At 41.3% G+C, this 22980-nt stretch overlaps 1 protein-coding gene across 1 annotated transcript in view; it reads right to left on the reverse strand.

The window, feature by feature from the left end:
- RASGRF2 (Ras protein specific guanine nucleotide releasing factor 2) overlaps positions 1-22980 on the reverse strand; it is a 257001-nt gene that overhangs the window by 93249 nt on the left and 140772 nt on the right. The window contains exons 14-17 of the mRNA XM_046000008.1: positions 18798-19046; positions 17774-18162; positions 10086-10211; positions 2147-2236 (exon numbers count right to left, since the gene is read on the reverse strand). Of these exons, the coding sequence (XP_045855964.1) occupies positions 2147-2236; positions 10086-10211; positions 17774-18162; positions 18798-19046 (854 nt within the window). The remainder of the gene's footprint in view (positions 1-2146; positions 2237-10085; positions 10212-17773; positions 18163-18797; positions 19047-22980) is intronic.

Below are 22980 nucleotides of genomic sequence, written 5' to 3' on the forward strand. Positions count from 1 at the left end.
TCTGGTGTGGGAGTTAACCACTATCTAGCCCTCTCTTCCCTTGAACACTTTCCTGTTGGGAACAAGCCCTTCCCAGGGGAGGTCCTACTCTCCCTGGCTGGCCAGTAATTCCGGATCGTCTTCTGCACACTTCCCTGTTTCTGCTCCCAGTCCACCTTCCTCAGCCACCTGTGTACTCAGCTCTTAGGTCCAGTTCTCCAGGAATCCCTGTGGGGGGACAGCTCCACAGAGTGGCTGAGCCCCAGGAATATGCTGGCCCTCACTCCAAAAGAAACCCCTTCTCTTACCACCACTAGTCACTGCAACTGACCCGTGTGCAACCCGCTGCCCTTACAGCAGGGCCACAGCCACTGCCACATCCAATCCCGTCCAGTGTGGAATCATGTGGCACCAGACCACATTCCAGGCAACACCAGCAGCGTGGTTGTAAAGAAGCAGCGTGCTTGCTCAGGATGGGGTAACCCTGCCCCTCGCCACACTGGTTACGGGCAATCACCATCCACCCCTCCTCAGCTAGCTCACTGAAGGGAGCTTTCCTTCTAACGCTACTTAAGTAGCAAGGAAGACATAAGAAGAGAGGCAGCCAAAATGGCAGTGTTCCAACGGTGTGGAAGACTTGGCTGTTTTGGTCACTTTGACTTCTGGCCCATTTTGCATGCACCAGCCAAAACCAGATGCCATTCTCTAAAGCTCCTCAGAACTTTGCTGCAATCCCAGACGAAGAAGAAGGACGCTTCCCCTCCCCAGCCTCCAGCAAATGCAGAAATATGCTCATGGGGAATTAACATTAAGAACTCTTTTCCCTCATGAACCATATTTACATAATAAAACCTATGAGGAAGGTCTGCACCTTACATTTTCCAGAAACTAGCTTGTGACAACAAAAAACTGAGGAGAGGGTCTCAACAAATCATAGTTGGTAACCAATCCTGCTGAGAGCATAGTGAAGACACCGTCATTTCACCACAGAGATGTTCATTATTATGGATGGGGTTGACAACAGAAGTCAACGGGGTTGACAAGACATCAATGCTATTACCATTATAGGCTGTTTTGTGTTATATTGATGGGAATTTGGGGGTGGTGAGGTTTTGAGAAGAGTTAGAGCAAAAAAAAACCCCAATTTTCCTGACCATGTCCAATGCAGCATGTATGGCAAAATACTGAAGGTAGAATGTCGTTAATCTGCGAAGATTTCCATTCAGATAGGAAATAAATAGATTTACTGTGGTAGTTCAGGTTCATTCTAGAACATGTCTCTTTATTCATACTTCACTTTAGAAAGAATTCACACAGCTAGTACTTACTAGTTACTATTGTTGAATAGAGATTCATAGGCTTTGGAAAAAGACTCTTTTGTGGTAGGTAAACAATGGCTACTAAACAAAATACACCCTCACTCATGGTTCTACAGAGCGTGATGATCAGAACCCATGGGGTTAGTTTAGGTGAAGACAATCACAGCAAGACGGCTGCTTAAACCATATACAGATATGTTAAGCAGGAGTCCCTCCATCCTCCTTCCCCCCACAAGTTTTCCCCATCACCTTGCATATGCTTTTACCATTGTACTCAATTATAAAGGAAACACTTGTTCCTGATAATTTGGCTATAAAGGTTAGAGAACTCCACAAAACAACATGGGAGAAATATCACATCCTTCTGTGACACAGAAGTTCTTAAAAGCACCACACACAAAACACCCTGTGTAAGACTTACCTGAAGGCGCTTACTTAAAAGACAGTCTATCGGTGAAGGGGAGTGGGAGATCCAGGCTTCTGCTTATGAAATGAATAAGTCAGGGGGAATAAAAGGCAAAGCATAGGGATATACTCAACAATATGGTAGCTACATCTGTGGTGAGCACAGCGTAACATACAGAGGTACTGAATGTTACTAGGCTGCACACCTGAAACTAGTGTAAAATTGGGTGTCAACTATACTCAAATAACAACATTTAAAATAAGTTAGTACATAAATCAATAATAAGTGAATGAAAGACCGTCCAACACACTGACTTAGAACGGAAGTCGGGAGTCTGCCTTCTTAGCCAGCTGCGCAGTGTCTCCCCAACCCCAGCAGGCGAGCGCCGCTGACCTCGTGTGCATTCCTGTCAGTCTGGATGTGGCTGCTCCACTCTACTCACCTGGTGGACTTCCGTGGCCTGCAGCTGCCGTGGCAATTGCAAAAGCAGATGCCGGCGAAACAGAGCAGAGGGAGTTGTCGGCCGTCTGTCCTGGTTATGTAAAAGAATTGAAATGGCACGGTGAGGCAGATGGGTAATATTCTGTCATGAAAATTCTCATTTTCATTCCTGCACTGGATGAAGGGTTGGGCCAGACGCCCTGCATTGTCCTTGTTAATAGAAAAATAACAAGATTTTACATCAGTAATTGCACTCTAGGTGTATACCCAAGGGAACTGAAAATAGAGCCACGAAAAAACCAATACATGAATATCCCTGGCAGCATTATTCACAACAATCGAAAAAGTACCAACATCCGAATGTCCATCAATCGTGGGATGCATAAACCAGATGTGGTGTATCGGTACAAGGGAGTACTATTTAGCCACAGAAAGGAATGAAGGACTGATACCTACTACAACATGAATGACCTGTGAAAACATGATGCTACATGAGAGAAGTCAATCACAGAAAAGCATGTATTGTATGAGTGAGTCTATGCATATGAAATGTCTGGGAGAGGTCAATTCCCAGAGCCAGAAAGTAGAATGGTGGTTTCCAGAGGCTGAGGGGGAGATGGGAATAGGGGGTGATTGCTAATGGGCAGAGGGTTTCTCTTTGGGGTAATAAAGATGCTCTGGAGTGAGAGAGTGGTGATGGCTGCTCCATCTTGTGACTATATAAAAGCCACTGGCCTGTACACTTGAGAAAGGTGAACTCTTTGATTTCTGATTTTTAAAAAATTTTTTTAAAAATTTAAAAATTTCCTACATCAAAAAGAATTTTCTACGTCATATTACCAACAGAATTTTCTGCTCAAAACACCTCTAAAGTGTGGATGGATTCTAAACTCAAAAGGATGTTCTGAGCACCCTTTTGCAGCCCCTTTCCCTCCTTGGACATTTTACACACAGCAGCTGATAATGCTGATTATCAGCAACCTCGCTTTTCTCCTCATTCAGGATTCTGGTGAAAATAACTCGCTGTGATTCTGACCTGAAGGGTTTTTATTAGTTTGCCCCTAAAGTGATATAGTCAAGCTTAAAATAAATAAATACAAGGCAAGGCAAAGAGCTGCTTAATATACCCAAGTAGAAAGCACAGAAAAGCTCTACCCTCTCCTTTAGCAGTAGCCTTTAAGTATTTGTGGCATAAGGTGGCAAGTAGACAGATGAACAGGCAAAATTTCAGCTAAACAGCAAGAAAATGTGTGACACTGTCCCCATTTGGATCCTCTGTTTTACCACAGATGTTAGCTTCCTTCCCATGTTCCTATGTCTCTGGGGAGTAGTCACATCAGAGAAAAAACAAAGGACTTAATTCACAAACAGGATGAGAGTTTCCAAATAATGCTTAAATAAATTTAAAATTTTTATATATGAATATAAATACATAAAGAAAGACTATAAAGCAAAGAACTAATAATAGTGACCAAGTGAACAGTATTTATTTCTTGCCTTTGTAAGAGTTTCAGTTTCATGGGCTTTGGCCCAAAACTGTTCCAGGTTACCATGAACTCAACAGGGAGTCTGCCCCATGTGGCAATGGTTAAGGAAGTCAGCAATGCCTGGACTGATCAAAGCTCTAAGGGTGAGAGATCTGGCTAACCCCACAGTAGACCTGTAACAAGCCAGGGGAGTCCTACTAGCCATTTTCATTTAGCAGAACCACCCAAACGTCACGGGGATCCATGATTATCAGGAGTCTGGAAGTGGTCCACACTCTAAGGGCTGATATCCATCTAGATGAACCTTCTATTTTTTTTTTTTCTTTTTTAAATTAACATATACCATATTCTTTGTTTCAGGGTTACATGTTTGATTCATCAGTCTTACACAATTCACAGCACTCACCATAGCACATACCCTCCCCAATGCTCACCACCCAGCCACCCCAGCCCTCCCCGCAGCCATCTCCAGCAATCCTCAGTTGTTTCCTACGATTAAGAGTCTCTTATGGTTTGTCTCCCTCTCTGGTTTCATTTTGTTTCATTCATTCTAGAAATGCATCCATTTCTTCCAGATTGTCTAATTTGCTGGCAAATAGTTGCCCATAATATGTTCTTAAAATTTTTTGTATTTCTTTGGTATTGGTTGTGATCTCTCCTCTTTCATTCATGATTTTATTAATTTGGGTCCTTTCCCTTTTCTTTTTGATAACTCTGCCAGGGGTTTATCAATCTTATTAATTCTTTCAATGAACCAGTTCCTAGTTTTGTTGATCTGTTCTACTGTTCTTTTGGTTTCTATTTCATGGATTTCTGCTCTGATCTTTATTATTTCCCTTCTCCAGCTGGGTTTAGGCTTTCTTTGCTGTTCTTTCTCCAGCTCCTTTAGGTATAGGGTTAGGCTGTGTATTTGAGATCTTTCTCATTTCTTGCGAAAGGCTTGTATTGCTCTATACTTTCCTCTCACGACTACCGTTGCTGTGTCCCAAAGATTTTGAACAGTTGTGTTTTCATTTTCATTTGTTTCTATGAATTTTTCAAATTCTTCTTTAATTTCCTGGTTGACCCATACATTCCTTAGTATGATGCTCTTTAGTCTCCATGTATTTGAGTTCTTTCCCAATTTTCTCTTGTGACTGAGTTCTAGTTTCAAAGCACTGTGGTCTGAAAATATGCAGGGAATGATCCCAATCTTTTGGTACCGGCAGAGCCCTGATTTGTGACCCAGGATGTGATCTATTCTGGAGAATGTTTCATGTGCACTAGAGGAGAATGTGTATTCTATTGCTTTGGGATGAAATATACCTGAATAAATCTGTGATGTCCATCTGATCCAGTGTGTCATTTAAGTCCTTTATTTCTTTGTTTATCTTTGCTTAGATGATCAGTCCATTCAGTGAGGGGGCTGCTAAAGTCCCCTATTATTATTGTGTTATTGTCAATGTGTTTCTTTAGATATTTAAAATTGTTAGATCTATTGTTGGACAGACCCTTTAAATACAATATAGCGTCCTTCCTCTTCTCTTATTATAGTCTTTGGTTTAAAAATCTACAATTTGTCTGATATAAGGATTGCCACTCCAGCTTCCTTTTGATGTTCATTAGCATGGTAAATCATTTTCCACCCCCTCACTCTAAATCTGAAGGTATCCTTGGGTCTAAGATGAGTCTCTGGCAGACAGTATATTGATGGGTCTTGCTTTTTTTTAATCCATTCTGATACCCTGTGTCTTCTGATTGGGGCATTTAGCCCATTTATATTCAGGGTAACTATTGAAAGATATGAATTTACTGTCATTGTATTGCCTGTAAGGTAACTGTTACTGTGTATTGTCTCTGCTCCTTTCTAGTCTATGTTATTTTTAGGCTCTTTCATTGCTTTAGAGGACCCCTTTCAATATTTCCTGTAAGGCTGGTTTGGTGTTTGCAAAATCTTTTCATTTTTGTTTGTCCTGGAAGCTTTATCTCTCCTTCTATTTTCAGTGACAGCCTGGCTGTCCATAGTATAATAGATAATAATATAACAGTATAATATAATACATATAATATACATATATCATATGTATAATATTATAACAGTATAATAATACTGGCTGACTATAGTATTCTTGGCTGCATATTTTTCTCGTTTAGTGACAGTCCTTTCTGGACTGCCAGGTCTCTGTGGATAGGTCTGCTGCCAATCTAATATTTCTACCAATCTAATATTTCTACTGTTATAGGTTACAGACCTCTTGTCCCAAGCTGCTTTCAGGATTTTCTCTTTGTCTCTGAGATTTGTAGGTTTTACTATTAGATGACAGGGTGTGGACCTATTTTTATTGGTTTTGAGGGGCATTCTCTGTGCCTCCTGGATTTTGATGCCTATTTCCTTCCCTAAATTAGGGAAGTTCTCTGCTATAATTTGCTCCAATATACCTTCTGCCCTCCTCTCTCTTTCTTCTTCTTCTGGGATCCCAATTATTCTAATATTGTTTCATCTTATGGTATCACTTATCTCTCGACTTCTCCCCTTGTGATCCAGTAGTTGTCTCTCTTTTTCTCATCTGCTTTATTCTCCATCATTTGGCCTTCTATATCACTAATTCTCTCTTTTGAGAGAATTAGTGATATAGAAGTGATGAGAGAGAAACTAACTAGCAGTTAGTTTACATTTTTTATTGTACCTCATCAATAGCTGTCTTGATTTCAACTTGACTGGATTTTAGTTCTTTTATTCCTCGAGAAAGGGATTTTTCTAGTATCTTCTACGCTTTTTTCAAGCCCAGCTAGTATCTTTATAATTGTCGTTCTGAACTGTGGTTCTGACATCTTACTCATGTCCATATTGATTAGGTCTGCCTCTTGCTCTTTTATTTTGAGGTGAGTTTTTCCATTTTGTCATTTTGTCCAGAGAAGAATAGATCAATGAGAGAACAAAGTGCTAAAAGGGTAACAATGACCCCAGAAAAATATACACTACACAAATCAAAAGAGACCCAAAACTTGGGGGGAAAGAAAGAAAAATAAATAAATGAGTAAAAAGAAAAGGAAAAAAGAATATGATCAAGCTGGCGAATAGAACAGAGCCACACACTAGATTTTGGGTGTATTTTGGTCTGTTAGAAGAAATGGTCTCCCAAAATTTTCAAGAAAGAAAAACTTTTATATATATACAAAAATAAGGGTAAATACAATGAAGGGTGACTGTAAAGTTGAAAATTAAAAAAGATTTTTGAAAAGCAATTGATAAAACAAGAAGTTGGTGGAAAAAAGGAAGAAAAAAATTTTAAAAAATTAAAAAGGAGAGAATGTGATTGGGGAGAGACTATAACAAAGTCATGCACTAGATTTAGGGTATATTTTAGTCTGTTAGAAGAAACTTTATCTCGAAATTTTAAAGAAAGAAAAATAAATATATATACAAAAATAAGGTTAAATACAATGAAGGGATAGAATATGACTATGAAAATGATAATTTAAAACAATTTCAAAAAAAATTGATAAGAGTAAGATGTTGATTAAAATAGGAAAGAAGAAATTTTTTTAAAAAAATGGAAAAAGAAGAAAATAAAGAAAATTTTTAAAATTAACTTCAAAAACCTAAAGAATCATGGGGGAAATAGCCATGAATTCCATGTACTGTATTCCCCTAGCACTGGTGTTTTACAGTTCTCATTGATCAGTAAACTTGGTCTTGGCTGGATGTTCTTGCTGATCTTCTGGGGGAGGGGCCTGTTGCAGTGATTCTCAAATGTCTTTGCCTGAGGAGGAACTGCACCGCCTTGCCAGGGGCCAGGCTAAGTAATTTGCTCAGTTCCCTTTCAGGAGCTTTTGTTCCTTGAAAGCTTTCCATAAGGTTTGGAGGAGGAGAGTGAAAATGGCAGCTCCTTAATCTCTGGCCCCTGAGGAGCTGAGAGCTCAGGGTCCCACTCCTCAGTGCGCCCTCAGAGAAAAGCAATAAATCCCTCCTCTCTCCCTGGTCTCCAGCCACACTCTGTGCTCACCCAGACTGTGACCAAGCATTTCTATCTCTGGCACATGGCCCTCTTTGGAGTCTCTAAACCCAGCAGATTCCTGTACTGCACTCCCATGCCACTCTTCCCAGAGGAGGAAGGTGAGTCTCCCCAGATTTGTCACTTATGGGGTCCCTGCTCAAAGTGTGGTCTGACTGTGCCTTGGATCACAGTTTGAGGTAACTCTGAGCTAAGAGCCCTCTTCTTGGCTCCGTCTCTGCAGCCAGCTTCTCATCTCTGATACGTGGGAGCTCTGCCACACTCTGGCACCCGCAGTCTTTCTGTGACCCCACGGGACCTGAGACCACCTGTGCCCAAGAGAGCTCCACCCCTGCGTAGCCTCTGGAGTGATGTCCCTAAGTGGTGCAGACTTCTAAAAGTTCTGATTTTGTGCTCTGGTGCTGTACTGCTTGCCGGAGCTGGCTGACAGAGGCTCCCTCGCCGCTGGGATCTATCTTCTCAAATATCACTTCAGATTCACTTCTCCGCACATCCTACCTTCCAGAAAGTGGTTGCTTTTCTGTTCATATACTTGCTGCTCTTCTTTTCTTAGATCTCCTGTTGAGTTTGTAGGTATTCAGAATGGTTGGTAACTATCTAGTTGAATCCCTGGGACCACATGAAATTTACGTCTCCTACTCCTCCATCATCTTGTTCCTCCCAGTCCCCAGTGAGTCTTCTGACAACAGCCTGACCCAGGTTAGCTTCTCTTGGAGCTAACTGCAAGACAACAACTACTACCACTTGGACAAGGCTACAAATGAATGGCCATGTGGAGCCTTTTGCCAAATTGTTCTACTTAAAGCAGGTTTATGAAAGCCTAAAAATCTTTACATTTTACTTGGATTACTTGGGGGAGTTTGGTTTCATAACTGAATAGTTTTCTCTTGTAGCTTAAAATAACTTGAGGAGAAAAAAAAACAAAACAATTCAAAACCAACTGTTGTGTTTTTGTTTTTGATTAGTAAAGAAGAATGTAAGGATTAACACATCTGTTTAATTTGTTTTTAAATATTTCTAGGGTTTACTCTTACACTGTTGGTGGGAATGCAAGTTGGTACAGCCACTTTGGAGAACACTGTGGAGATTCCTCAAGAAATTAAAAATAGAGCTTCCCTACGACCCTGCAATTGCACTGCTGGGTATTTACCCCAAAGATACAGATGTAGTGAAAAGAAGGGCCATCTGTACCCCAATGTTTATAGCAGCAATGGCCACGGTCGTCAAACTGTCAAAAGAACCAAGATACCCTTCAACAGACAAATGGATAAGGAAGATGTTGTCCATATACACTATGGAGTATTATGCCTCCATCAGAAAGGATGAATACCCGACTTTTGTATCAACATGGACGAGACTGGAAGAGATTATGCTGAGTGAAATAAGTCAAGCAGAGAGAGTCAAGTATCATATGGCTTCACTTATTTGTGGAGCATAACAAAGAACATGGAGGACATGGGGAGATGGAGAGGAAAGGGAGTTGAGGGAAATTGGAAGGGGAGGTGAACCATGAGAGACTATAGACTCTGAAAAACAACCTGAGGGTCTTGAAGGGGCGGGGGTTGGGAGGTTGCGGGAACAAGGTGATGGATATTAGGGAGGGCATGTGTTGCATGGAGCACTGGGTGTGGTGCAAAAACAATGAATACTGTTACTCTGAAAAGAAATAAAGGAAAAATAAATAAATAAATATTTCTAGGATTTAAAAAGTGTTTAAAGTTTATAATTCATAATAGAAAATCATCTGAATGAATACCCTAATGGCAAACCACTGTAAAAATGTTTCAAAAAACAACTGTTATTTGGATTTTTTTATTTGAACAATGGGAAGATAAAAGATTTCTACCTTTCACTCTGACGGTTTTTCCTCTAATTAGAGCATATTTCATATGTTCTATAACAAATTATGGGTAATGCTTTATAAGTTTCCTAACTATAGAAAATACACCAGTTTTTTGCCACATGAGCAATAATGATTCTTCAAACAGCCATCCTCTAAGAACAAGCTTTTTTTTTTTTTTTAATATTTTATTTATTTATTTGACAGAGAGAGAGAGAGATCACAAGTAGGCAAAGAGGCAGGCAGAGAGAGAGGGAAGCAGGCTCCCCGCTGAGCAGAGAGCCCTATGTGGGACTCGATCCCAGGACCCTGAGATCATGACCTGAGCTGAAGGCAGAGGCTTAACCCACTGAGCTACCCAGGTGCCCTAAGAACAAGCTTCTTGATTCATGTTACTCCACAGAGTGCCGTGCAGTGATGGGGCAAGATCAGTATTAGTTACACTAATGACATATTTTCTAATCATTTACTTCTCCTCTACTTGACAGTCACATTGTTTCCTTCCAACCAATTTTTGTAACAGATTAAAAAATATTTTGGGAATGCAACAGGCAAAAGAAAGATTCAGAAGCTAGAAACTACCTTTTGCGTTTATATTTTTGCGTCTCCTGAGCTTACCTACAGGCTGACGATAGCGGAGGTGCTGAGGAGTGGACGGTGATCGGCAAGGTGAAAGATCCGTGCTGTCTGCCACTGGGGAACTTTCCACTCCTGCTCGGTCCACAGGTGCAGACTCTAGGACGGCTGCTTGGAAACATCGGGAATTTTAACAATCAGGCCGTGAATTCAAGATGTTCTTGTCAGTAGTATACACAGAAACACAAAGGTCTATTATGGATAACCGACTTCCAGACTAGTCTACATTTTTAAAGGGCTTTAATATGAAATCAAGTCATTCCTCCTAGCAGAGTGCAGTGTCACTAAATCTCAGTGCAGTGTCTTCTTTATCCCTGTCTCGCTGACCCTGCTGAGCCTGTCTAGCTGTACTCAGTCCTTTCTGCCCAACACAACAGCAGATGTTCAAAACAACAGGGGATGTGCTCTGGGTTCCCTACCCACCAGAAGAGTAGGGCAAGAAGGACACTCCCAGATTGTAAATCAAACTGGGATCAAAATTGGGACTTCACTAATTCTTACGCCAACTGAAGTTTGAATCTCTATCAGTGTGCCACCCCCCCACCTCCCCACCAAAAAAAAGAAGCTCTGGGGACTCCTAAGGGTCCAGAGCTGCCCTGTCCAATATGGTAGCATTAGCCAAATGTGACTAAGTAAATTTAAATGAAAACTAACTGAATTAAATTACTATTTCAGTTCCTTACTTGCACTAGCCATATTTCAAGCACTCAGTACCAAATGTGGCTGGTGGTCACAGTACAGGATGGCAGAGACAGAGAGCGTTTCCATCCTCCCAGAGAGTTCTGTTGGACAGCCCTGATCTAAAGCTACAGATCAGCAGGAGGCAAGTGGAAATTTTTAGAATGAACCATGGGGAAAGCTTGAGATCGTCTGAGCCTTTTCACTGCAGCTAAGGTCTCATGAATAAAAGACACATTACTCTAGGGTCACCTTGGGCTACTACTGATGATGTCTCTGTACCACTCGCACTGGCTTATTAACCAGCTAAGACTACAACCCCGCGTACGTTCTTTCACGGAAAAAGCACAACCAAAAATTCATACATTTCCACCAATCCTCTTGTATATTTTTTCCCCTTGGGCTTTTCATTAACTTGTAACAACTCTGTCTCCTCTACTAACTTTCCATGACCCCTGTCAGCAGGACTGCGCTCGGCCCTGCTCCCTTTGTCATTCCATTCAAGATTTCACTCAATAAACCCTTCCAAAAATACCTAATGACTTCTTGCATGTGATTTACTTCCTTGCAAATAGAGCCACTGCCACGATCTGGCTCTTCGGCAACACAAAGGGGCCAGGGAAGGGAACCGGTTAGGCTCTTTCCCTGAATGACATAATTACAGTAAAGCTGGCAGTGATGCAGAATACAGACAAAAAATTCATGCTTAGCTGTTAGTTTTATTATTTTCTAAATAACTCCCTCAAAATTCTGTAATGGAAGGCATCTGCTCTGCAAGAGCAAGCAGAATATCAAATACATGTGTCCTTGGGCTGATTCAACCATTCAATCCTCTGAGGCAAATGAAAAAATCATTTCATCAACAATTACACTGAACCCGAAAAACTTCCCAGTGAGAGAGACGGTCAGGCCTTGAATATCTCCTAAAAGAACAGGAAAGCAAAGAATAACACTGTAAGCAAACAGAGGCAGCTACAGAGAGAAGAAACCCTGCCAGCAGGGTGGGGGACAAGCAGCATTTCCTTCTGGCATGTTCGCTTTCAATCAAGTTCCATGCAAACAGCTTTGCTTTCAGGATGAGTAGGCAGATGTGGGCTCAAAACAAATGCTAAAATTGGGAGCACTTTCAGCCCACAGGCAGGCAATTTTCAAGCTAAGAACACAGAAACAGACACCGGTGATGCAGGCTGTGCAGCAACACTTAGGCTGGCTTGCACAGCAGGGACCCAAGGGCACACTGGCGGGTGTGGTGAGAGACCCCAATACAGGCAGCGGCCCTGTGCCTTCCCTTGCTTGCCTGCCACTGGCTGGATTTTTGTGGAGAGCTCACTATTGGGTGGCATACGGAAGTGAGCTGGGCTGAGATGTGCACTTCTAAGGAAAATCCAGGGTGGAAGAAGGTGGGGCCTGCCTGCTAGGAAGAAAGCAGGGCTTAATGAATAAGACAAGCCTGGGGCAGATAGGGGAGGCAGGGGAGACTGGATGGGGTCAGGGAATAAAGGGTCTTCATTTCCCCTCCAAGGTTCATCATTTTGCTCACTTGGAGGGATAGCTCCTATTTCTCTTCTTCCTCTTTATGTCATTTGAAGTTTTCTTGCCAGGAAATACTGCAAGCCTGGCATTAGCAGTGCAGTGACAATAAAACTGGACAAAGGTGACTAGCATTTTTCGCACGGTGTGCCCTGACACTGTCTAGCAGGTCAGCTGGGAGAGAGACCTCTGGCCTCAGTAGGGACCCAATGGAGGAAGCCGGTATTACCTAATGAGGTTGTACAGAGTTGTATCCTGAAGTGAAAAGCCAAAAATGTATAAACTGTTGGCATAGAATTCTTATTCAAGTTTGCCAACTGTTTTAAGTGTTAACATTATGCAAAGCACATGCAAACATCTTTCAAATTAAAGACAGATCAGTGTCTCCCTTTTCTTTGCCAATTAGAATTTTCGAGACTAGACAACAGAGTTAACACAGCAGCACTCTTGGCTCCTAGAGACATCATGTACACACACACACACACACACAGAACCTGTCAGACTGATGCTGAAGTGAAGTGCTTTATCCATGACTTTCTTAGGCCTATTCATGACCAGTATTACCCATCTACCAATGCAAAATAAAAGAAAAATCTATGCTTCCTGTTTTACCTCTTCAGAAAAATGCCAGAGCTCCCCAGTCTCCAGTGTGAATTCTGAGCTTTCTACTCACAGCATTTCCTTTCTGGGAATTCATAGGATAAATTGTTCTCAAAGGAAGAAAAGATACACCTGTACACCAGTATCTTTTTAGGTTTCATATGAATCACAGAATTGATTATTTTCTGAACCCAAACCAGGGCGACTCTAGGAACTACAAAAGACCACACAGTATTGTGTTCACTGTTCACTAACCATACGCTTGGCCTCATACAGTTTTTCTCCATTACCTGATTTCCTTATTCATTTTACTTTTAATCCAGCTGTTCCATGTTCCTGTTTGAACTACCACCTTTACTACTTGTTAGGAACAAATAGAAACAGGATGGCAAGTAAATACATTAAAAATAATAAGAAAACAGCTACAGAAAGGGAAAAGAAATAAAGATGTAAAGGAGATGAAGAACCCTCTATCATGCTAATGCACATCAAAAGAAAGCCAGAGCACCCATATTTATATCAAACTAGATTTTAAATCAAAGACTGTAACAAGAGATGAAGGCATTATCATAATTAAGGGGTCTGTCCATCAAAAAGACCTAACAACAGTAAATATTTATGCCCCCCAATTTGGGAACACCTATATATACGAATCAATGAATAACAAATATAAAGAAACACATTGATAACAATACAATAATAGTAGGGCATTTTAACACCCTACTTATAGCAATGAATAGATCATCTCAGCAGAAGATCAACAAGGTAACAATGGCTTTGAATGACACACTGGACCAGATGGACTTAACAGATACATTCAGAGCATTTCATCCTAAAGTGGCAGAATAGACATTCTTTTTGAGTGCACATGGGACATTCTCCAAAATAGATCACACACTGGGTCACAAATCAGCCCTCAACATAACACATACAAAAAGACTGAGATCGAAGCATGCATATTTTCAACCACAACACTAAAACTTGAAGTCAACCACAAGAAAAAAATTTGGAAAGACCACAAATACACGGAGGTTAAAGAACAACCTAGTAAAGAATGAATGGGGTAACCAGAACATTAAAGACGAAATGAAAAAAGTACAAGGAAGCAAATGGAAATAAAAACGTAACAGTCCCAAACCTTTGAGATACAGCAAATGCAGTCCTAAGAAGGGCAGTAAAATGCAATACAGGCCTACCTCAAAAAGCTAGAAAAGTCTTAAATACACAACCTAACTTTACCCCTGAAGGAGCTAGAAAAAGAACAGCAAATAAAACATAAAGCCAGCAGAAGAAGGGAAATAATAAAGATTACAGCAGACAAAAGTGATACAGAACTAAAGGGGGGAAAAAAGAGTAGAACAGATTAACAAAACTAAGACCTGGTTCTTTGAAAGAATTAATAAAATTAATTAACCCCTAGCCAGACTTACAAAAAAAAAAAAAATGAGAAAGGACCCAAATAAATAAAATAAGGAAAGAAAGAGGAGAGGTCACAACAAATGCCACAGAAATACAAATAATTATGAGACTATTATGAAAATTATATGCCAGCAAACTAGGTAATCTAGAAGAAATGGACAAATTCCTAGAGACATACAAACTAGCAAAACTGAAACAGGAAGAAACAGAAAACCTAAACAGACACATAACCAGTAAAGAAATTGAATCAATAATCAAAAATCTCCCAACAGACAAGAGTCCAGGGCCAGATGGCTTCTCCGGGGAATTCTACCAGACATTTAAAGAGTTAATATCTATTCTTCTCAAACCGTTCCAAAAAATAGAAATGGAAAGAAAACCTTCAAATTCATTCTACAAGGCTAGCATTGCCTTGATTCCAAAACCAGACAAAGATCCTAGGAAAAGGAAAATTACAGGTCAATATTCATGAAGAACACTGATGCAAAAATTCTCAACAAGATACCAGCAAATTGAATCCAATGGTACATTAAAAGAATTATTCACTTCGATCAAGTGGAATTTATTGTTGGGCTGAAGGGGTGGTTCAATATTCACAAATCAATCAAAGTGATACACCACATTAATAAAAGAAAGGATAAGAACCATATGATCTTTCAATAGATGCAAAAAATGTATTTGACAAAATACAGCACCCATTCTTGATAAAAACCTTCAATGAAGTAGGTATAGACGGAACATATCTTAACATCATACAGGCCATATATGAAAGACCCACAGCTAATATCATCCTCAACGGGAAAAAAACAGAGCTTTTCCCTCTTCAGTTAGGAAAAAGACAGGTACGTTCACTCTAGCCATTACTATTGAACATAGTACTAGAAGTCTTAGCCTCAGCAATCAGACAACAAAAAGAAATAATAAGCACCCAAATCAGCAAGGAAAAGGTCAAACTCACTATTTGCAGACAACATGATAGTCTACATAGAAGACCCGAAACAGCCTACCAAAAAATTGCTAGAACTGATACATGAATTCAGCAAAGTCACAGGTATAAAATCAATGTACAGGGACACCTGGGGTGGCTCAGTTGGTTAAGTGTGCAACTCTCAACAGCCCAGAGAACATGACCTGAGCTGAGAAACTAAGAGTTGGATGTTCAACCAACTGAGCCACCCAGGTGCCCCTGAGAACCTAATATTTTCACCACACCATTATTCATAGGTTTTCTCCATCTTTGGCTGCCAGTCATAAATGATTAATGTCGACACATGACAAACTCTCCAGTTGCCAAGAGCTGTGACCACAATGATTGTACATCAGTCCAACATCTGCACCAACTAGTCTCTAGCAGACTTTGTCAGTGTTCTTTGGAGCTTAATCCAGTTCTTTCTCTCTCTCTCTCTCTCTTTTTTTTTTTTTTTTTTTTTTTTGGTCTCCCTGAGTCTAACTTGAACCAAGGCGAAAAACTACTGATTCCTACCAGTGACCACATCTCCATCCCAGATAGTAGGGCAAACAGGTTTTATATGACATTAGACCATCACTACATACTCTGGGCTTGGGTGTTGAAGACCAGAATCAGGGAACTTGGTGAGCAATGTCAAAATCTGCAACAAGTTAAGAGGAAGAATTAGCCATGATGGGCAATGGGCAGCTTGATTGAGGACCTCTAGAACCATGACATGAGTTCAGACCAACCTCAAAGCCAAAGAATGTCTGACACTAACATGCTTACTCTTAAAGCTCTCTTAACTCAAAATAACACAAGAATCCAGACTTAGACCCAGACTTCTATTCATTGCACTCCAATTAAAGGAGGGAACAGATCTTCCCATATTCTGGGAAATTCCTGTACTTCCCAGGGCACCCTGCCCCATGGGGGAGGTCTGTGATAAGCTTCCCTAAGTCACTCTTTCCACAGAGGTTCCCAGGCTGATGCTGGATGGAACACCAAATGTACTTGTCAGCTTGCGTGCTGCCTCATTATTCCTGAGAAGAATCCATCATGACTCTACTAAAGCTTGTTGTTCTAATGACTTTTTAATTATCTTCCTCCTTTCCTCCTCCTTAGTTGCTAACTTGTCAATTTAAAACATTTCTTGTTTAAAAGGGTGCTACTTTTGATGATGACAACCATCCAGTTAAAATTCCATCAAGTTCTTCAACCAGGAGGCTTATTTTTAAATTATGTGAAGCTAGGCGCTTCAACCAGGTAGAGAAGCAATGGTCCCTGCTTCCATCTGGGTGATTGCCCTTGAAATTTGGACACTTTGACTGAACACCCAATTTTTTTATGTCATCAATAAATAAATCGGTTATCATACAGCAAAAAAAAAAAAAGCTCTTTGCTAATTTTGCTGTGAAACCTTTTTTATTTTCACCACAGAAACATTAAAGCAACAAAAGTCACCTTCTATAACCCCTACTTTGTACTGAGCTGCAAAAGGCAAGGTAGACAGGACACAAGATCCTTGCTTAGTTAATAGAATGTTTCATTTGACTCATTCATTTAACAAAATTAACCACCTACTAGGCACTGGCCAAGGCACAGAGAGTACAGAGATGAACAAGACAGACAACGTTGCTGATCTTATGAAACTTACACATCCAGGCAGGAGGAAGAACTAGTGCAAAGGCCCTGAGGTAGAAATGACTGAGCCATTTCTGAGATAAAAAAAATGCAATCCCCGTCACTGCGTCTAGTAGGCAGGGTGAGGGGCATGATGGAAACAGGGGCTAGAAATAGAGACAAGATCTAAGTCTCATAGTATCTTAAGGTCTTGTGAGGGAAAACAGATTTTAATCTAAGTGCCACAGAAAATCAGAGAATTTAATCAGGAAAACATATCTAATTCACCTTTTTCAAAAAAAAAAACAAAACATTTGGACTGTCATGGACAATGAACACCATCTCGAATTTCATTATTTCCCCTCTACCTCTGTTGTAATATGAAGCATTGCCTTGGTAACCAAACTGAAGAAGCCTTCTTAATGCTTCCAGTCTGGGTCATCCTCAGCAGGGGAGGCTGGAAGCAGTATGGGAGTTCACGGCAGACACCAGGGGAGAAGGCTCTGGGGCCCAAGTTCCCAGAAGAGGGGGCCCACTTCCTACCTCTACACAAAGTATCATTACCCAACCAGCCTTAACCAAATCCCACGAAGAACCTTCCAGTAATACTGTTCAGATAATGTTGTTCTTCCATACATAGCTGACTACAATTAGCCTTTTACTGTAGAAGACCCCAGGACAGCTAACTTTGCCCTCCTTTGCACATAGGCTAGAGTGACCTACACACACTGCCCCTTCTAACTAGCCATTGTATTCATTCTACTTTCAACAGAGGAGTAGGAAAGCTATAAAGAAAGGGATCTAGGGTTCCAGAAGGAATGGTGGGGAAGCAGGTGGCCAGCAAACACAGGGTGTGGCAGGTGGATAATACCTCTTTGAATACTTCGTTTTAGCTTGTTACACAGATCCATGCGGGGGTTATCTAGAGACTCCTCTATAGATCCCGGGCTTTGTTCTGGAGAAGGAAGACCTCTGCTGAGATCCAATGGTACTTTGCCAGTGTGCGGTGGTGGGGATGCAGCAGGGCTGTGGGTGGTGGTAGGACTGCTGGATGCTGAGCAGGTGGTCAGGTCCAAAGCTCCTATCCTTGAGTTTAACGGAGAAGTCAAGGACAGCTTTCTGGCCCTCACTGGGGAGGACGTCCTGGACACAGCCAGTGGCGGTGGGGAAGAAAATTTGCGACACAAGCGTGGGGATTTGCCATCCACCAAATGTTCACCTCTGTTGTTCTGGCTGGTAGCAAAAAACAGTTCTAATGACCTAAAAATAAGAGCAGAAGCTATTGACAGATGATAGCCAAGTAAAGACGATTCCCCTGATTATCATTCAGAACATGCTCCCTACACTAAAAGGCCACAATATCATCACACTTCCGTTGCTGGATTTCCTTCATTTAAATGCTACCTATATACCACACACTTGCTGAAGGAATATAGACAAATTTTAGGCCTTGTCTAAACCCTTGCTTACTCAACTGTGACCCAAAGACCAGTAGCACTGGTATCTCTGGGGAGCCTGTCAGAAATGCAGAACTCAGGCTGCACTCCAGATATGCTAAATCACAGTCCGCAATTTAACAAGACCCCTGGGTGATTCTTAATACATGTTCAAGTTTGAAAAGCACAAGCGTTTAAAAAAAAAAAAGGAAAGCCTAAGACAATAGAGTTAGCTTCCAAATAATCACGGAGGAAGCAAAGATGAGTTGGGGACGCTAGGGTTCTCAACTTCTTCCATGGGAACCATCTGTGAACTCTAACCCCTGCCCCTCTACAGGCAGGCCAAGTTCCCAGGTGAGCCAATCCTGTAGGAGCAGCTCTGCAGAATGTCTGCTTAGCTGCATGGAGACCCAGGCACCAGCAGGGCCAACTTCCATGACAGGCAAGTCTAGAGCCTACCTGACAGGGATGGAGGTAAAAGGCCTCTTGTATATATCGGAAAGTTTTGCCAGCACCACAGCTGCCGTAGTGAAAATACGATAGGTGTGCAGAAAGGTGTTGAGGAAATCAATACTAAGAAACCGCAAGTCTGTCAGCCGCTCCAGGAGGCGCTCCACACTGGCATAGCGGATCTGGGGCACTTTGCAGGAGTTGAGTGTTTTACTGAAGCAAATGTCAATGTCATCTTTATGAAGACGGGCATCAGACCTACACACAAAGCAGGAACATAAGAACAAAACCGGGACATGGCTTCCTCTCAGCCACTGAGTATTTCAGTATTCAGAGACACAAACTTGTATGAGTGCTTCCCATCATATTTGATAAAAGATGTTGAAATGACTTATTACATGCAAGAAGGCAGGGCTATAAAAACATCAACTACATCATTATAATTTAGGAAGGTCAGAATTAATTGTGGAGACGGTAAGAATAATTCATTTCACTCTGTGGATTCCTTCTGTAGGGGAAGAAAAATTATTTTCCCTCTACCTTTCTGAGTTCTTGGCTGAGACTCTTGTAATAGAAGACAGATTAGGAAGAGAAAAACAAACAGAAGTTTATTAACATGCATACCTCATGTACACATGGGAGATGCCCAGGGAAAAATAAGCAACTCCCAGAGGTGGCTTAGAATTCAGGCTTCAATACCATCTTAATAGGGAAAATGGGTGGGGGCAAGGCGGGTAGGCCTCTTAGAGAAGAGAAAATGATTTTTAGGAAAGATGAATGGACCCCTAGGAGACTAGATGGGAGGTATGATAATTTGGGACAGTTCGTCTAGGCGAGGGGTTGACTTCTAGTCTTTTCCCCTACAATAAATTCAATCCTCCCTGGTTGACGAAATTCTCAGGGAGGGGATTTATGACATCTGAGTGCCTTTTGGAGGATCTGTCTTTAGGCAAATAAGAGGAGTTCAGAGAACGTTTCTCCCTGCATTTGCTGTTTTTTTAAGTGCCTATAGGTCAATCAATACGCCCAAGTAGCATGTTTGGGGTGGGACATTTCTGCTATCCTGCACTTCTCTCTGTCTAGCTCCATCATGTTTTATTAGAGAAAAGAAACCAAATGTCCTGTTTAGGAGGGGCATTGCTTATGTCCTTAAATCAGCATGTCAGAAGAACGCTCAATAAGTAATGGGTGATGTTTTTCCCACAGATGGGTAGAGGGGAGAGGGAGCTACAGATATCACTGCTGTATCTGTGGTTATTTTTTCCCTCAATTCTAATTTTGTACATTTGTTCCCCCACCCCATCTTTTTTTTTAAAACTATTTTAACTAAACTGACCAAAAGGTTATGTTATTAGGTATTTTTCCCTTTAGAGCTGGCTCTTTGAACAATTCTACAGTTTTTCTATATTTTAACATATTCGTGTCTGTGCTTGTCTTATTTTCTTCCCACACTTTCTTACAGTTTATTTTGTCATTCTTTTTCTAACTTCTTCAACTGAATGCTTAATTCACTTCATTCTTCCTGGCTCATTAATGAGTTTAAGTCTCTCTTTTTTTGAGTAGTACAGTTTAAACATAGTTTTTTTTTTTTTTTTAAAGATTTTTTATTTATTTATTTGACAGAGAGATCACAAGTAGGCAGAGAGGCAGGCAGAGAGAGGAGGAAGCAGGCTCCCTGCCAAGCAGAGAGCCTGATGTGGAACTGGATCCCAGGACCCTGAGATCATGACCTGAGCTGAAGGCAGCGGCTTAATCCACTGAGCCACCCAGGCGCCCGAGTAGTACAGTTTAATCCACAAATTGTGTGAAATGTTATGTCTTCATTATTTTGCAATCTTTTATAGTGTCTGAAATATCTTCATTTAAAAAAAAGTAATAATGGGATGCCTGGGTGGCTCAGTTGTTAAGTGTCTGCCTTCGGCTCGGGTCATGATCCCAGGGTCCTGGGATGGAGCCCTGCATCAGGCTCCCTGTCGGCCGGAAGCCTACTTCTCCCTCTCCCACTCCCCCTGCTTGTGTTCCTCCTCTCACTGACACTCTCTCTCTGTGTCAAGTAAATAAATAAAATCTTAAAAAAAAAAAAAAAAGTAATGGAAGAGATTACCCCTGAACAGTATCCACCATTGCCTGCCCATCCCCCACTCCTGCAGTGTTCTTTGTTTTCTCATTCTGTAAAACCTCCCATCTGGCTGCTCCTTCACCCTCCTGGATGCCCCTGGGGCCTGAGCAGCCTTCCCAGGTGGATGAGAACACTAGCGGGAAGGTTCACACAGCAGCCCTCACTTGCACATTTGTCTGAAAGGGCAAAGGAGGCCAGCAGAGAGGCAAAGCTTGTAAGGGGAGATGCCTGGAAGCAGAGACTGAATCCAAATGGGGCTCAAAGAAATGCACACCTTTGTGCGGACTGCCCAGAGCTTTCGCATTCTCTTCTGAGATCCCTTGTTCCCCTCCACTGCAGTTATCTCAGAACAGGCCATCAGTGAAGTCCAGGATTTCACCAACTGATCAAAGGACATACTGCAGGGCCAGGAATGTTCAGTAAGGCAACTGCTTGCTTAGAATCATCTCGCTTGTTGTGAGTGCCCTGAATTAGCCCCTTCAGCACTTCGAGGGATTTTAAATTATATATTTATTTTCTTTAAAATAAAAGGGAATCAATAACTTTCTTAGCTTGCTCTTGGAAACCTCCCACCCCAACGCATGCTGGGTGCAGGCAGAAGTACTTCATTTGCAGGCTCGAAAGAGCATTTTAAATGAGTAGCTTACCCCTGCTGAGGAACTAAGGGTGGCCCGTTCGTTTTAGCCACTTTATTGATCTCGAAAATACACAAGAGCATCTTTTGAGATCTTTGAAAATGGCGTGGGGTTCTTTTTTCCACTCACTATGTGACCCTTAATCAACTTTACTCTTAGGGTTCTTAATTTTCTCATTAGGAGAAAGAACTTAAGAACTTTCATGAATCAATCAGTCTGTCCAGAAGATGGGTGATCAAGGTAATCACTTTCTCCCCCATCCTTTTCCCATTAAAAATCTCCGTTTTCTAAGAAAGGTGAGGTTGACTCTTGTTCAAAGGAAGCAACCCTTACCCTACCCTATGCTAAAATGGAAGCATCACTTAAAGGGGAATTTTCACCTAATAAATATCATAATTTTGCATTCCAATAGTAGTTCTGAGCTTTGCAGCTTTTGACTCTAATTACTTTACTCAAAACACTGGAAGAAATGGGGTGCCTGGCTGCTCAGTTGGCAGAGCATACAACTCTTAATCTCAGGGTCATAAGTTCTAGCCCCACATCGGGCATGGAGCTTACTTAAAAAACAGCAACAACACCGGAAGAAAAAACTATGTTGTGGCAACATTAAATTAAAATAAAACTGACTAATGATACCACTGTCCTTCAAAATTATGATTACATTTTCCTTTTAAGAAAATAAATTAAATATGATGAAATTATTTAATTTTCTTTTATTACACTGAATGCAGTATTTATTTCCTAAGGGGCTCTCAAGTGAGATACAATGCATTACTTAAGCCTCCTGTGACAATAACAACTCCTTTTTTGGCGAACTTAAAAAAGCAATCTTGAGACATGAAACCCAAATCACCTATTATAATTAAGTTTTAAAGGGAAGTGAGTGCCTCCTCAGTGACACCATGTCAGTAATAAGACACAATAAGGGGAAAAAAATGTTATCTTTTTTTTTTCATGGTATGTGGCCAAGGAGAGGCACAGGGAGGAGCTCATCAGAATTTAGGGTAGAATAGGGCCACAGGGGAACTATCAGAAGGAAGAGAGACTGCCAAATTATCCTCTTTCCTCTGACTGAGGAAAATCAGGCTCAGTAAGGCTGAGGAAAGTGGAATGAAGAAATATATGAGACTTCACTCTGCCTTGGGATTACATTCAGAATAGGCTAGATGGGCATCAAAATAAGCATGACTCTAATCAAAAATCTTTACAGTCTAAGATACAGGTTTCCGTCCTAGGAGGAGAGCAGTTCCTCTCATCTGTGCTCCCAAAAGAGGAAAGTCGCGGTCTGTGTGTGAGGCAGTTTCGCATGCAAGGCTGGACACGGACGTTGTCAAACAGACATCATAGGTGACAGAAGATGCCTCTGGGCGTCAGCCATAACCAGTTAGGCACGAAAATAAAGTTTGTGTCTTTATTCATTTTTAAAGTCAACAAAGTG

Source organism: Meles meles, chromosome 3 (assembly GCF_922984935.1).
Source record: "Meles meles chromosome 3, mMelMel3.1 paternal haplotype, whole genome shotgun sequence".
Classification (NCBI taxonomy): Eukaryota; Metazoa; Chordata; class Mammalia; order Carnivora; family Mustelidae; genus Meles; species Meles meles.